Raw genomic sequence first — 17,349 nt, 5'->3', positions numbered from 1 at the left:
TGAAGCTGAAAACGCTGACACTGAAACCCAGATAAAATGTTGGCTAAAAGCCAAATTAGCCTAGAAAAGAAAAAAAAAACAACTTAATTTAGCCAAAACAGCTAGCATGTAGCTGAAATATTAGCTCAAAAACACACAAAAAATGAGTCAAAAATTTAGCAGAATGCTAATTTTTAAAACTTAAAAACTATTTTTTTAAGATAATTTTGAACAATAAAAATGCATAAATGTTATTCCAGAATAAACCAACTTAAACCCTAAGTAACTTAAAATATTCTACTCTCCATAAAAATATATGTTGTCAAAATTATACAAGTTGGAAATAAGCGTAAGATTGTCAAAGAATCGATTCTGGAAAATATTGGTAATGTATAAATATTTATACATTTTTTGAAGAAGAAGAGAAAACATTTAGTTTTTTTAAGTAATTTTAGTCTTTAAAATAATGAAACATGTATTTTACAAAACATTTTTCAACTTTAATTCATTTGAGGATTCATGAACCTTTTTACATTTTTTTATACTCTGATCTATTTTGGTTATTACCCAAAGTTTTAGTTTTTCCAACTTTAGCTTCCAAAACATAAAAAATATCTCTACAATTTATGTAAAAACAGTAAAAATTCAAATTTTAAGGTAAAATATTTGGCATTTATCTCTATTTATTTTTATTTTTAACTTTGTTGTCAGCTAAAATGTACTTATTTAATGCAGGCGGGTGACAATAATCTGTTAATTTAAAGAAATTCATTTTATTTTTTGTATATCTAAGTATTTCATATGTATCTTTTTAATCAGACCTGATAATATTCAGGTGTTTGACCCTTAATTTGAAAGAAACTGTGACTTTCTGATGACTGCACATTGCTTAAAATGATTGCTCCGTGGTTGGTTTGATTTTGAATAACTGACGTTACAGCTGAAATGTTAGAAGCTGACGCTGCTGAAAGCCGGTTTTTGCTTAGTCTCAATGTTTTTAATTAAATGGGAAAAAAATCTATCTGAATTGCAAATACGGTAAAAAACACAAGCACGGCCTTCTGCTTATGTTTCTGAATATGTGCACATGTTCATACATCATAATCATACATTATGCCCCCAGAGAGCACATTAAACCGACTCTCCAGCGGTACACAAGGTCGAGGACTGCTCAGGTCGTGTTGTTCTGTCGTTGTCTGATGATGTTCTTCCCATTTTTACCTACATTTAGTGGTTTTGTTTTACATTCCTGATTGTAATCTTTAAATTATGAAAAAAGTAAATGCATGATTTATTTATTTTTTCTAAATATTGCGACAGTTAAAAATAAATATCTTAAATTTTACATTTTTTTTAAAGAATGTCTTCTTTCATACACTTCAAAAAGGCAAAACCAATCAAAGATTGAGCAAAATGTATAACGTCAAAATAAAAATCAAGATTTTTCATTTTCCTAATTTCCAAATATTTTTAATTACCGGTACATGAAATATATATTCAGAACTTTAGAACAGAGCTTTATTTTCACTTTCCTTCATACAATATATTCAGAGTAAGTGAAATAGTATTTCCTGTTATTTTACTGCGCTGGGATCACATCAGTGTACTCTACCAAAAACGGTTTCCAACTCTTTTGTTGAACAACTTGTTGCTCTGATTACAACAAACCTTTGGTTTGGAGTTCCTACAAAAAGCCTAATGTAACTCTGCAGTGTTTGTCATCAGATGTTTCCTTCATGCTGCCAGAGCAAATGTTCTACTGCAAATTCCAGGATTGATTTGTGAAAAATCCATGTGTGAAAATGGGATGTCATGCTCGCTGAATCACTGCCTTACACTCCTGGCCAAGTGAATCTCAGAATCTGGAATATGCCCAGACAATCAGTGGGAAAAGAAAGCTTTTGATGGGAGCACCTGCTTATTCCTATAGAGGGATGACCTCATGCTCAAGAGCAGCTGAGAATAGTTATGGCTGCTGTGCATTATTGATAAAGCGGTAAAAAGGAAGGTTGAACCTAATCTCGCCTCACATTGATTAAAAAGATTCTTTAGACGTTTTCATAGTTTCACTTAATCTGCTCTTGTTAACCCTGCGTTGGATGCCATGTTTTTGTCTCGTCAGCAGCAGTAGTATCCATGTATCCCCTTCAGCTTATCCCTTCAGGGGTTATCACAGAGAAGTAGCTTTGACTGTGTCACACAGGAGTTTTAACGCCAGATTCTCTTCCAAACACAACCCTGTATTTAATCCGGGCTGCAGGAGACTCAGACTTGGACCCTCTTGTGGTTTCTCGTTTGTCCAAGAACCCACACTGGATGAAGCTCATTGCACACACTGGAAATGTAAACTTTATTTGCCGTGTTCCAGTTATTTTAACCAACTGAACTATCCAGCTGTTAATGGTTATATCCATATAGGAAGTTCAAATTTGAGAAGAATTCTCTTTTGACAATTGTCTGGTTCAAAGTAGGGATACACAGTCAAAGTCCCTACAGCTACTCCTTAAAAAGACAATGTCAGACCCCCCCAATGCCCTACAATTGGAGGGGTAGGGAGAATCTGTAAGGGTGCAATCTGGATTTGGCCGAGAACTACTGAAATGTACATAAAATTATCTACGTTTTGTCAAACTCATCAATTCGATTTTAATTCACAAGTTTGCAATTTGAATAGTTTGACATTTTTCTATTGTAACTAGTTTTCTTTAATTGAAATAAAGAAAACACTTAATTGATAAAAACTGATATATATGTAAACTTAACAAAAGCGAGACTTCTGTTTATAAAATCACAATTTTTACATTATAAATGACCTGAAATAAGCTTTTATTTGTTGAAGACTCAGGAAAAGGAAGTTTGTTTCTATTGATATTAAATAGAAATCAAATCAAAATCACCTCAAAGATTTTTTTAATCCCAGCCCCAGTGATGGATTAAACTCTAAGGCCAATAAATTCCAGTTTATCTTCAAATGAGAAAATATCTGATTTGAATCGTGAAACGACAAAAGTCTTAGTTCGTTGTACACTCAGTAACATTGAGGCGTTTTCTGAAGTCATCTGGACAGATTATTGGGAAGAAAACAGTTTGGCTTTGCGCCGATGTCGGCACTTTCTTTCATGTACATTGAAATTATGGAAAACTGTTTCCCAAAAGGAGCCAGATGGAGCTGGAAGTAGAGCTGTAGCTCTGTTCACTTGACGGCTAATAGTCTGCTGTTGTAGCAGAAGTTGTTGACGGGATCATCATGTGTTAGGTGCAAACAGCAACATTCGTTTAAAAAAAGAAATCTTCTGGGGAAGGAAGTGAAGAAAGTTTTTGTCCTGAATGGATTTGGCTTCAGATACTCCGTCTTCATCTGTACCGCATCGGCACTCGAGTCTTTTCTCTGCAGGTCTGTCTGTCAGCAGGATCTTGGCCTATCCTTGATCCAGCGGAGAATCAGCTGGAGTGCAGACAGAGCATGTTCTCCGGTGATTAATGGGACAAACCGGGGTACGCTCTCAGGTCATGGAGAGAATCACAGTGGAGGGACCAGACAAATGGAAATGCTGCAAAGGTCTGCAGACATTTAAATGAGAGCTTTGTGTTTTTTATTGGGGAACTGACTAAAATCCATCTTTCTTAACCTTGTTTCAGAACACTTCAGCTCTTTGGTGGCTTTTAATGTCGAGCTTTGTAAGCCTCAAATCATGCATAGAATGTTTAAAGTGGCAGTAATAAAGTTTCTCCTCAGAGGAATAAAAAGTTTCCAACAGAGAGAAAACGGCAAACACTCGGGTTCTATTTAGCTTTTACAGTTACTTGTTAGAGCAGTTGTGCTTCTCAAGGGTCCTTCAACTTTAAAATATACAATACAATATACAATAAAATATTGTAAAAAGTCATTGTATTTGACTTGGATTTTAATTGCACATATATGCAAAACTTTATCGAAATTCTAGAAATGTTAAAAAAAAAACATTTACAGCTACACTGTTTCCATAAAAACACATTTCCTGCACACTCATCATCCATCAAAGGAGACGTCGGCGTCTTCTTCAGACCATGGAGCGACTACGGGTGAAGAGATTTTGGGAAATTAGGATTTTTACAGAGCAGCTGGAGATCCAACGATTCCACATGACACACTCAACTTTTGATGAGCTGTGGAACCTCTCTTGTGGCGTGGTATCTGGTTGTTGGTCACATGACACTCAATTCACAAAAAGTGTTTTCAAAGCAGTTTTGTGAAATATGGCAATTTCAATGCGCCTCAAAAACCTCCTCCTCCAAGTGCAAAAACGTTTTTTCCCATAAATGAGTTTTTTCAAAATGTACGTGTTTCCATTATTCAAATTTGTTATGGAAAATCTAATTTGATCAATTTTACAGTCAATGGAAATGCAGCTTATGGAAAGTAAAAGAAGATGAGTCATAAGACAATAGACTGTACTTGTAATATAGACAATGTCAGGTCTGGAGATGATCATGAGTATTTAAGCAAAATTCACAAAAACACGTCTTTAATTTAGAGCTGCCATGATTAGTCGACTAATCGACTAATAAAATGGTCTATGACTAATTTAATAGTCGATTAGTCGGTACTTTATGTTATATGAAGTCCGAGTGAAGTAAAGTTATGACATCATGCGAGCTTTTTAGACAATTTCGGCATTTATTAAGATTTTTAGGCTATTTTGGAGTTTAGCTAATATTTCAGTAACATGCTAGCTATTTTGACTAACTTAGTTTTTTTTTTAGGCTAATTTGGCATTTAACTAATATTTTAGCTGGCTATTAACTTAAGCGTTTTAGCTATCAATTTCAGCATCTTCAGTCGCCAAATTCAGATTGCAGCATTCACACTATTATTATCGCAGACAATGCTACTGTGAATATATCTAGTTTTTAGTTAGTTTAAAGCTAATGATGGTTAAGATGTGTGTTTTACATCCACTTTGCGCATGAACCGATTAGTCGACTAATCGGAAAAAATAATCAGTGATTAGTCGACTATTAAAATAATTGTTTGTGGCAGCACTACTTTCATTTTAAGTTATGTTAAAGAGCTTCACAGCTGACCAAAAAAATCAGTTTTATAGCAACACTCCTAATGTAAATGTGTTTGAAAGGCTGAGATCTGTTTTGTTTTATCAGTGAGTCATATTCACAACTTGATCAAAATTAGCCTTTACTTTGTCGCTAACTTTTGGTTTTGTGTCTGTAAGCAAAGCGGTTCACCTCGTCTAACTTTACTTTTGGACTGACCTCTATATTTACTTCAGTTTGTCCCATCTTTGACTGCAGTGGCAGCTTGCATGTTGTGCAGCAGATGGAGGTTGCTGGTCGTCTTCCCTGGGACGTCATTCCATGTGTTGAGTTCCATATTTTGGCCCAATTACTGATCTGTACTTTAGTCGCTGAACACATAACTTCTCTACCGTCATGGCAGACACTTTAGCGGTTTACTGGGTCCATTTAACATCGTGACATTTGGGATATTTATGTTAAAATTAGAATTATTTTCTACTAAATAGACTCCAATTTTCGTGGTTATGCATAACTTACTGCTCTGTCTTTTGAAAAATTAGTACATTTTCCTGTCGGTTGTTTACTAAGAGCTCTTTCTTGACAACATTTTCCTTTTCAGTCTTATATTTTTAGGAGGAGTAAACGGAAAGCAACACGTGAGGTACCGTTTTCCCTTTTCACTTCATAAAACCATGTTTTCATCCACTCCCATTGGACCATAGACCCACATTCCCCATCAAACTCATCAGTCATAAATCATTAACATAGAACTCATCAAAACGTTTGGATTTCTTCTTATGTCATTCAGTTAAGGACTCATTTCCATCCATTCAAGTAGAATTAAAGTACAACGCTAATGTTTTATTCTCTAAGTTTACATTTTACCTGAGCTACATGAACTCATTGGGGCAATTGGCTCTAAAATGAGAACAAATGTCACGGTTTTGAATTAAAAAGTGTTCTGTTTTAAAGTAAATCTATTATTTTTAACCAAAATTAAAGCATTTTTTGTCCATCTTCCTGTTATTTCTTTTTCTAATGAGGTGGATAACAAAAATTAAAACAAATTTAAAACCTGTTGTGGCCCACGATTTAAAAGCTTTGTCCAACCCTGCTCTAGACACACTAAACCATCTGTTTTATTTTTGAATCGTCATAACTAGTCAAAGTAAATTATCAAGTCAAATATTCAAATTTAGAGATATTTCCATATTTTGACTTTGTTTGGATCTGAATCTTCATGCTCTTCAAGCATAGACAGTATATAGAGAGAACTGGACAGACTACCCCCTCCCACCTCGCTTTCCAAACAGGAAATACCCACTCGTTCCTGGAAGAAAAAATCGCGTAGACCTCTACAGAAAAATAAACTGCTATTACTCAGTCATTCTGTTGGTCAGAATAACCATTCTTGCTCTAGTATCTCTTATTAGCATGTTCTTGGTAAACCTATTTTTTTTCTCATGATATATTTTCATTGTCGCAAGTTATTCAAGTTATAAACTGGCCAATCAGATGCCTCAATAAGAGTCTGGGGTGTCCGCTGGCCCCCACCTCCAATGTTCAAAGCGTTTGACCATAGACAGTCGATAAGAACTGGACACAGCAAGCGTTGAGGTCCCCCATAGGAAATGCATTGGAAATCAGGCCACATCCTTTACCGCCACTTCCTGGTGTGTCTACCGCCATATTGCAAACAATTGCAACCCATCGACAGCGATTGGACCGAGTCGGTTTGAGTCACGTTTTCAGAGGAAGTACTGTCAACCAATCATGAGTGAGCTTGTTCCGGCTTGTTTGTAGCCCACACCCCTCCCACTGAAAGCAGCTCGGGGAAATCTGTCCAACGTTCAGGGCGGGGCCAGTGGGAGCCACATGCTTTTACTGAGGCATCTGATTGGTCAGTTTATAACTTGAATAACTGGCAAAAAGAAAATAAATCTTAAAAAAAATAGGATTAGAAAAAGCGTGTTGAGAAGGAAGCACCAGAGCAAGAATGATTATTCTAAAAAATCAAATGACTGTGAAATAACAGTCTATTTCTCAATGGAAGTCTATTGGACTTTGGCCTTCTTGGGTACTTCCTGTTTGGAACACAGAAGGGGGCGGGTTGCGGTGTCCATTGAAATTCACGTCAATGTGTTAGACAGTTTCTCCCTTCGCCCGCTTTCAGTAGAAGGGGTGTGGCTTTCCAACAAACTCACTCCTGGTTGGTGAGAGTGGTTGCCATAGTGATTGAAATGATTCAAATGATGACTCAGACCGACTCGGACCAATCGCTGCTTATTAATGTCGCCTGGTCTTAAAATGGTGAAATCTGTTCTGTGGAAAAATGGCGACTGAATTGACTTAATTCTTTTGGAACCCAAAGTAAAGCATTTTCTGTTGATGATGTCACAGCCTTGATTTGTCCATCTCGATATATGTCAATGCCCTCGACCTAATACCTCTAAACAAAATAAGGCCTTTGATCCGTTTTAAAGGACTATCTTTAAAATGGATCACAGGCCTTATTTGGTTGTTCTTGGTAAAAGTGTCTAAATTGAGAGCAGAAAAGCGTCTTTGGTTTTCTGTAGATGTCTACCGTCACCTTGCTCATGGCATCTCCTTGAGGAGGGAACTCTTGCTGCAGTGCTCTGCTTCCTACAGGCGGGTCAACTTACATTTCAGGTCAAGCTCTCACATTCGGGATTGAGCTCTTTTTTTTCTTTCAAGGACACTTGCACAAATAACTGGATTGAAGAACCTCATAGTCATAAGGTTGCTTGAATGACTGCAGGCCCACTCTGTCTCCAGCTATAGGAGGAATCATTCACTTAAACCACTTCAACGTCTAGATCTCCTCTTGAGCTGACATAGAACAGCTTGAAGAAACCAAAACAGTATTTCTTTGTTATAACTAAGCCTGATTGTAATTCGATTTATAGATGGTTTTATCATTTACTTGTGAAATGAGCTTTGGTGTCGAGTATGAGCCCTCTAAAAAAACGAACTGCTCTGAATATTTTTGTTTGAATACGATTGAAAGTCGCTGGTGACCCGTTTCTGACCCTCGGTTTGGAGATGGTACCAGAGCTCCAGTCAAACGACGGTTTTGTGGGAACGGTTTGAAGTATGCCTGATCCTGATCAGTCTACGCCTCTTCAAAGGGTTCTTTGAGCAAACACAGGTGTTGCTAATCAGCTGCCTGACTGACGGCGCCCAGCGGTGCCTGAATTTCAAAACAAGAGTCAAAACTAACAGCTTTGATTGCAGTTTCTGCTTTTTCTGTGGAAATAATGGAAATAATGTACAAGATTTAATGCAATGGATCATTGATGCCCAACTATGCTGTCAATCGATTAAAAAAAAGTCTGATTAATCAAACTTTTAGGTTGTGATTAATCACAATGTTTTATGAGGGAATCTTATACAACAATATGTAGCGTTTGTGCAAAAACAGGCCAGAGAGAACATTTTTCTTCTTTTTTATCATCTGAAATGTTTAAATTTAAGAAGTATTAACTCAGAAGTGTAATTTGTGAGCACAAAACACATCAACAGTAAGATGAGCACAACTCAAAGACTTTTACGTCTGCAGTTTTACTCCAAGAAAACAAAGACTCTGACATGCAGCCATAAGATTTAAAAACATTTCTTCACTTTAAGTGATCCAGGAGAATACTCGATTCTGATTGGCTGCTGGGTGTGGATGCACACCTAAAAAAAAAGATTTCTTTAAAAAAAACTTTTCCTTCATCTTCTGGACAAAAGCAAACATTGAGAGGTGAACTTTATCTCTGAACTGAAGCTTTATTTAACATGTCGTTTATATCGCTTTCCTTTTCCGCTGCAGTCAAGATTGCTTCTGGCTCAGCGTCGCGTTGTCGTGTTACCGTGACAACAGGCCGCATTACGTATTAAATAGTCCCCCTTTTGTGAAAAAAACAGCTAAACTTAAAAAATAACAAGAATATAGTACTAAAAATGGATAGAAAATGTATTTATTTTGTAAGTGACCATCTTGTAAGTTGGATAATCCCCAGTGAAGTGTGCATTATCAGATATTAATGCACGCCGTGGAAGACAGTAGCTTTGCGGAGTGTAATTAATTAGCATGTGCAAAGCAAACATGTATTCATCCAGTTATGAATATCTTTACGTTTTGTGCCACATTTTGTTGAAACACGTCATCATTGGATGAATATGTGAAGTTTTAGATCTTTTTTTAGGGAGGCCGTGGTGCAGTGGTAGAGCGGTCGACCTCTGATCAGAATTGTGCTCAGGAAAGGCACTGACCCTCAAATTGTTCCAGTGTTTGGCAGCAGAACCGCCATGATTGTGTGTCGATGAATGTGACTGTAAAGAGTTTGGGGTCTTTTTAAGAAGGTAGTAAAGTGTTATATAAAGTGAACGTCTTTCTTTTCCTGCTGAGTTCACCCAATAAGTGATAAATCTTAAATCTTTCTGATATATTTTTAGTTTTGTCAGCTTCTCATTTCAACTATTCACTTTTAAATTATATTTTGAGATGTCGGCTACTTTAAAGAAAGCCTTTTTTTAAAAAAAAAATGTTTTTTAAGGTCAGGATTTTCATCATCTCAAGGAATATGTTGACTTTTTTTTTAATGGAAGATTGTTTATATAGAAGAATGCCTTAGAGATTGAAACAAAACATTTAAAAAAAATGTTTTAAGGTCATTAGTTTTCCGATATTTGTTAAAATGTTCTGCCTGATACCCAAGTTCTTATTGTTTCTTAAATTCACACCGTTAACAGTTTGTTTAGAGAAGAAAATGTCCAAAAAATATCTCCTTCTTTGTCGCTCTGATTGAATTCTGAGGATAAAGTGGGTTTTTGTGATATCTGAATGTTAAAGCTTTTATCAGATAATTGTGAGGTAAACTGAGAATATTTTTAACTTTTACTGCACCTATTCTTCAAAATTCCATTCCTTTGTCATCGTTTATTTTTACTTTTTTTGTATTATTTTGTTACGTTCCATTTTTTCCAAACATCTCCCCACATTTCTGAACACAGTCCCTCCTTCTTTTCCACGTTTCTGTCCGCCGTTTCTTTTACTCATCCTGATATTTTTAAAGACGTCCTCTGAGTCACTGATGACTCCGTCCTCGCTGCCACGCCCACTCCTCTGTTGCCGGCGAGGCGGCCTCTCAGGTCAAACTCCCCGTGAGTCAGAATCCGCTCATTTGCTTAAGTGCCTAAATATGTTCATGGATGTGTTGACCAGAGACGGCTGCATGGATAGACTCACGACTCACATCAGATTATTGTTGCTTTCATTAGAAACAGAACATTTATAGGATTAATCCTGGTGGTTTCTAAATGCATAAACATTATACATTTATGTTTCTGCTGCACCTTTTTCAAGACGAGATCAGAAAAGATTGTTTTTGCTTATTTGTGGAAAATGTACGCCCAACTTTACAGAAAGTTTTAACAAGCAGCCAATTTGCAGAATAATTTTCTTCCAAATGGGAAAAAATTATGAAAACGTTTATATTAGGGCTGTGACAGTTTGTGATGCACGTGATTAATAAATCATAATTAATGCGTTAATATTGACGCTCGTCCTGCCCTGCAGCCTAATAAAACGATGTATAAATAAACGTAAACCTTTTTTTTTACATTCTGTGATTGAGATTTTATTAAAGTAAATAGATAATATGGCATTTATTTGTAATTTTTGGGCAAAAACATTTTATTTTAATAAAAAGGTAAAATACTGTCATTAAAAAGATTAATTATCTCATATTAGCGGTTGATTAATTAGTTGATTTTTTTTAAATCCATTCCTGGCCCTTGTTTATATTAAAACCACATTTCAGTCTGTAATTACTTAAATATATTTATAACTCATTTTATTCCCAGCATTATTAAAATGTGTTCAGATTTTACAATCAAATAATAAACTCTTGTTCTGCTTTTTTAGTTTAGATATAAGTTTGTAGCTAATTTTCTTTTTCATTGATTTAGATATTTTATTTATGGATTAATTGGAAAAAGAGACATTTTAAACTGCAGTATTTTTCCACAGAATTGACAGATTATTAGGATTATGAAATGTTAAAGATAGATTATAGTGTCACCTGGACATTTTTTTTAATTGAAAACTTTTTGTAAATTTTTTGTCATATTTTTTGTTGACCGTATTTTTTTTTTTGCCCCACTTATAAAAATATCAGCTATCTATGCACATTTTTAGGTCAGTAGTTTTTTTCTCCTAATATTCGACTGTTGGTTTGTGTTCTTGTGTCCATTTCTGCTTTTGTGGTTTTAGAAAAATATTTTTTCTTGTCTTCAATTTTCTTTTTTTGCAGACAAACTTGATTTATTGTAAACACCCTTTAGCTGGACATTGTTTTCTTGGACTAAAAGTTACTTAAACCGTTAAAGTTTATTGTTACTGATTTGCAGCTTGTAGGTTTCCACCTGAAATCCAGACCATCTCCATCCCATCACTCCTTGTTCTGAAATATTTAGCGGATGTTGTCCCTGCCTGCTCCACCAGTCCTCTGGTAGAGATGACTCGGTGTTTGTTACCCTCATGTCATGTTGTCTGTCTGTGTTTGTTCTCTTCGGCTGGCTGCTTGTTAACAGGAAGAGGTGGAGGCAGAGAACAGGAGGAACACGAGAAGCAAACTGACGCCAAGGCTGACCCCACAAAAAGAAGATGTAAGACGCCGAAACATGCTTACATAACAGCCAAAGATGCATGTTACTAAAACTAACTTAAGTTGAAACAGCTGAAATTCTCCTCTGGTGCCAAATCTAAACAAAACAAGAAATCAATTTGTACTTCTGCTTCTTCTGTCCATCACTTAAATCCAGTCTGTTATACGTTGACAGTCCTGAAGCTTCATTTCCTTCTGTTTCTCCGCCCTGTGGTCAGAGCTCCTCCCCGGCGGGTCGCCATGACTCCCAGAGCAGCGTCCGCAGCAGGAAGGAGGGCACGCTGCAGAAGATCGGAGACTTCTTGCAAAGCTCCCCGACGCTGCTGGGCTCTAAAGGTCAGTGTGGAACAATTTACACAGATAAAAGGGATAAATCTGAGCAATAAGAAAGGTAAAGACTGGGTCGTGCAGATGTCCTTTACCTTGGAATAAAGAGGACTAGTTGACCTATTTAAGTCAAACAGCAGATGTTCCAGCAACAAAATGATAATTCTGGAGCTTCTGCTGAGAATCCTGACCTCCATAAAACACATTTAAGGGAGTTTTATCCCTATAAAATACTGTTTTTTATTGTGAGTCTTCTACATCTCAGCAAACCTGAGTGTTAATAAGAATTTAAATTGCAATTTTCGTTTCTTATTCCGTCAATTTTCACCACTTTTCTCCTAATTATTTTTTTAAAGATGTTTTGACTCTAAATGTGTTTTTTGCTTTTGTAAAGCCGCCTCCAACAGCATGAGTCCCAGCTAAATTTGTGTCTTTTTATAGTGGATTAGTTGGGAATGAAAACCCATTTAAATGCCTCTTGTTTTTGTAGATCAGTGAGAAAGCGGAGCTTCACAAGCTTCACGCAAACACATTTACAAACGCTCTGAAGTGTCGTAAATACACTAAAAGCTCCCCGCTGCACTCGTTTAGCTCTAAGAGGCTAACAGTCCTGATGGGCTTGTGGGATCTTTAAATTTCACAGCAGATGAGCAGCTTGCAGTCTCAGAGTCGGAACATACAAGGACAAACTGGAGAGTTCCTCTGCAGCTGTTCCGTAAACATAACAACAAAACGGGGAAAAGGGAATAAACTTGGGATATTTAATGATGTCTGAGAGGAAATGTATCTATTTCATCCTTGAAAACAATCAGTTTTAGTCATTCATGTTAGAGTTCAGAAGCATAGATGTCCGTCTCCCAACCTGAAGCTCTGGAGCCACATGCAGCTCTTTGGTTTTAAGAAAACTGCTAACTTTTTAATAAACATTAAATTAGTTATTGAGTTTATCCATTCTAATATATGCTGCACCCTAGCATCTATTTGTTGTCTTAATGAAAAAAAAGTCAAGTTTGACTTTGTTTTCTTGAATTTTTAATTCAAAATCTGCTGCAACTGGAGGATCTTATTTGACACATTGAATTTTATTTTGAAAAGATCATTTGTTTGCTGCTGTCAGAATTAAAAATGTTAGTTATTTATAGAAAAATATTAACCTTTTTTAAAATTCAGTTATAAATATTTGGAAACTACATTTTCTAAAGGAATCACTAAATTGCCACATAAAAAATAAAGTGTAAGTTCTAACAGATTTAGTGGATTTGGTGGCTCCTGGTTGGTTCTGGTCTGTCAGAAACGGGACCATATGGCTCTTTTGGTGCTAGAGGTTGCAGACCTTTGGTTTAAGAGTAAAGTAAGATCAATAAAATATGTAGTCATAACACAAAAAAACGCAGTAATAAAAGCAAAATAAAGTGAGAAATAAATAAAAGTCCTAAAACATTATGCTTTATAATCCAGAGCGCCTTATATGTGGATAAATTCTACTGCAAACGTGGTTGGATGTTGTTGTAAATTCACTAACGTGGCTAATGTAAAGTGACTTTTTTTTTGTTTGTTTTTTTACACCTTACGAACAAAGTTGAGATTTACCGTAGTCACGGTTACACATGTTTTAGACAGAAACAGACAGTTTTGTTAAGCTTGAAGCTGTGCTCACATAGAATGTGATTTGCTTACAAATTCACGTCAGCCGCCTGTCCTTCACCGCACGGTCGATTTACTGCCCAAAGACGTCTTCCTCGATTCCACTGCCGGAGCTACCAGCTAATGTTTTTAGCCTGATCGCTACACGGAGTGGTGTCTGTGGATATCTCGGTTCTAATTCTAATGTTTTTAGCCTGATCGCTACACGGAGTGGTGTCTGTGGATATCTCGGTTCTAATGTATGGAAGACACGGATGATGTCGTGAGATCAGATTTATTTATTTTGAAGAGTTCTACAAAAGCAGCAGTAATCACATCTCCATGTAAAGGTTCATGTGATCAATCAGATACTAGAATCTATCCCACTTTATTACACAGCTTAGACTCCAACATACATGTTCTGCATTTACATTCTACACTGCACTAGACTTTTAATGATCCTTTTATTAAATATTTGGGTTTAGTTCCAGCTGTGACCTTGTCCAAAGAATTCTAAAAGAACTGGAACGCTGTGCACTTGTTTTCTGGATCTCTGAAGTGATCTGAAGTCCTGCTTTTCTCCGCAGCCAAGAAGATGATGAGTCTTGTGAGCGGTCGAGCTGATGCAGAGTCAGCAGCCTCCTCTTCCTCACTGGCTCTGAGAGCCAAGAAAACCAGAAAACTCTACAGACCTGAGATCTCCTCTCCCATGGAAATGCCCTCCCACCCTGTAAGTCTCACACTCTGCTTAGATCGATATTTTTTTTAATCTTTAAGAAAAATCACAAAAAATATGTTTTTTTGTGTTAAGATGTTTGGATTTAAAGTGCAAATATTCAGATTAATCGGCTGGTTTGCAGAATTTATATGTTTCACTTTTTCCACAATGATGACAAATTTGATTTAATGTTAACAGTCCAGGATCAAGACAAAAAAATAAAATTTAAAGTAAAAAGAAATGATTTTAATTGTCCAGAAAGATGAAAAATTTGGAACAATCGGATATTTGACACAAACCAAACCAGCCTGCATATCCACTGCTGTCATGTCTGCCCAATATTTGGCTAAAATCTAAATTATAGACCTTCCACATTTCTACAATTAAAATCTGTCGAATCTACTAGTGCGACCACAAACAATTATTTTAATAGTCGACTAATCACTGGTTATTTTTTCAGATTAGTCAACTAATCAAGTCACACCCAAAGTGGATGTAAAACACACATCTTAACCATCATTAGCTTTAAACTAACTAAAAATAAGATAATAGCTGATAGCTGAAAACGCTGAAGCTGATAGCTGAAGTTGCTTAAGCTGATGGCTGAAAACATTGAAGTTGAGGGCTAAAGATGCTGAAATTGATAGCCAAAACGCAACAGCTAATAGCTGAAAATGCTGAAGCTAATAGCTGAAAACACTGAAGTTGATAGCTAAAGATGCTGAAATTGATAGCTGAAAACGCTGCAGCTAATAGCTGAAAACACTGAAGCTAATAGCTGAAAACTCTTAAGCTGATAGCTGAAAACGCTGCAGCTAATAGCTGAAAATGCTGAGGCTGATAGCCTAAAATGCTCAAGCTAAGACCTGAAAACGCAACAGCTAATAGCTGAAAACACTGAAGCTGATAGCCAGCTAACATATTAGTTAAATGCCAAATTAGCCTAAAAAACTGAAAAAAAAATCATAAATTAGCCAGAATAACTAGCATGTCTGAAATAGCTAAATAGCCTAAATAACCTTAATTAATAACAAAATATTCCAAAAAGCTAGCATGATGCTATTATATCTTTCAACTTTACTAAACTCTGACTCCATATCATATTATAAAGTAACGACTAATCAACTATTAAATTAGTCATCGACTATTTTAATAGCCGACTAATCATGGCAGCCATAATCTGTAGTAAAGACCTGTTTTCTAATCCGTTTTTGTAGTTTTATTCTATAACTGATCCAAATGTAGAACTCCTTCAGAAAAAATAAACAATTTGAGATGTTTTATTTGTTTAGATTCACTTCTTGTGTTTCGGTCCCTCGATGTTTGGCGAGTTTATCAGCTGCAGATACGAGACTGGAGAGGAAAACCAGTTTTGTGTTCAGTTTGTGTGAAAACATTCAAAAGCCGTGGAGTTGGATCATTTTTTTCAATAAACAAAGGATCAAATTACTGTAAAAATACAGGTTTTGACCGACTGTTTCAGCTTTTGAGGACCTCAAATCCTCTTTTTTTTTCCTCCTGTTTCAGATCCTCAACAGAGAACCAGAAAGCAAAGAGAGCGACCATAACATCATCAAGCGCCGCCTTCGCTCCCGAGTGGCTAAATAACAACCTAATAAAGGTCTGAACCGTTTGGTTTCAGTTAAACAAAGTATTACTACAGTTCTTCTTTAAAAACACTAGTTATTTTGTCTTAAATATACCTTGCAGTATATGCTGATTTAGAGTCGAGAAAACTCACTTTTGTATATTATGGTGATTATATTGGAAGTAATGATGATGAAAAGAAATTATAGAAAACTTTAGTTTTTGATCTAAGATCCTCTTGTTGCTGCTTATATTTACACTATACTCGATACTAAACCGTTTCTTACATTTTATAACAATTCTAATTTTTTTTGTCTTTTTTTACAACTACTACTGCTAAAATATTGATCACTTTGTCATGTGATCAACAACACTTTTTATTGAGATTTAAAGAAGCTGCTTATGGCGAACCTTTGAGAATCTTAGCAAAGCTCTGCTCCAAATCCTTCATATGCTCTTAAACATGTTATTTTCACTTAATTGTGTTTAAAATAATGATCATAAACACTTTTATTTGACTCTAATTCCACATTTGTGTCAAACTATTAAAAAAAACCCAATTTAATGCCATAATTAGCCGATTTAAATAAGCGGTGATCTGAAGCTTTCATTGTTCCGTCTGCTGGACTGACTGTAGATTTATCCGCTGACACAGAAGCTTTTGATGAAGCTTCGTGTGAGTCGAGGCTTGAAAAGGGTTTGGAGCGGAGCTGCAGGAGCCTCCAGAACACGCGTGTCCCAACTCCACCTGCACTTTATCTCCCGGTGAACGCCGCCGCTGCGCAGTGTTTAAAGACGAAGCAGAATTCCTGTTTCAGCCGCTCCACCTACGACATACTTCTCATGTCTCGTTCTGTTCAGAATGAAGGATTGTTCTTTGTAAGAGAAAAAGTTCTTTTGTGTTTTCTTTTGTATTTCTTTGACTTTTTTGGCACGTTCACTCGCTAAATAAAGATGCACCTTATAGCAAACCGTCACACGTGGTTTTTAAGTCGTTTTTTTTCCCCAAAAATGCTTTGAAGTTTTCCACCTTTTTCCCATTTTCCTTCTTTCTATTCAAAGCTCGACATCTGAGAACATTTTGCTTCTGTGAAGTCGACAAACATACTCTTCTACTTTCACTCCTGTGTAACGAACGAGAGATGTTCATCAATCACACGGTTCCTCCGCTGCAGCATCCAGCCGTGATTCAGTTTGTATTCTTAAAAACATTCTGAATAAACAAAAAGGAAGATGACCCTGAAAGCTTTAAGGTGAAACACGTTTTTGTTTGTTTAATGTTTTTATTTCTTGAAATAAAATTTCTGATTCCAAATTTTAAAAATTGGTTGTTCAGAGATGAGCATTAGTTTTGTTTTTTTTTTCATTTTATTTTGAAACAACACTTCTCAAACTGTTTCAACAAACTGAATCGATCTGATTTTGAGA

General features: G+C 36.1%; 1 protein-coding gene across 5 annotated transcripts in view; it reads left to right on the top strand.

Moving 5' to 3' along the window:
- Positions 1-16,898, top strand: part of LOC112161536 (kinesin-like protein KIF20B) — a 55,445-nt gene extending 38,547 nt beyond the window's left edge. For 4 of the 5 annotated variants that reach the window (XM_036215462.1, XM_036215464.1, XM_036215463.1 and 1 more), the window contains exons 31-35: positions 5,612-5,653; positions 11,593-11,667; positions 11,885-12,002; positions 14,204-14,346; positions 15,862-16,898. In XM_036215462.1, the coding sequence (XP_036071355.1) occupies positions 5,612-5,653; positions 11,593-11,667; positions 11,885-12,002; positions 14,204-14,346; positions 15,862-15,942 (459 nt within the window). In that variant the 3' untranslated portion in view covers positions 15,943-16,898. The remainder of the gene's footprint in view (positions 1-5,611; positions 5,654-11,592; positions 11,668-11,884; positions 12,003-14,203; positions 14,347-15,861) is intronic. The other variant, XM_024296734.2, reaches the window with a different exon arrangement.
- Positions 16,899-17,349: the final 451 nt, after the last annotated feature.

This window comes from Oryzias melastigma, linkage group LG15 (assembly GCF_002922805.2).
Source record: "Oryzias melastigma strain HK-1 linkage group LG15, ASM292280v2, whole genome shotgun sequence".
NCBI classification, from domain to species: domain Eukaryota; kingdom Metazoa; phylum Chordata; class Actinopteri; order Beloniformes; family Adrianichthyidae; genus Oryzias; species Oryzias melastigma.
This window is presented reverse-complemented; position numbering and strand designations above follow the sequence as displayed.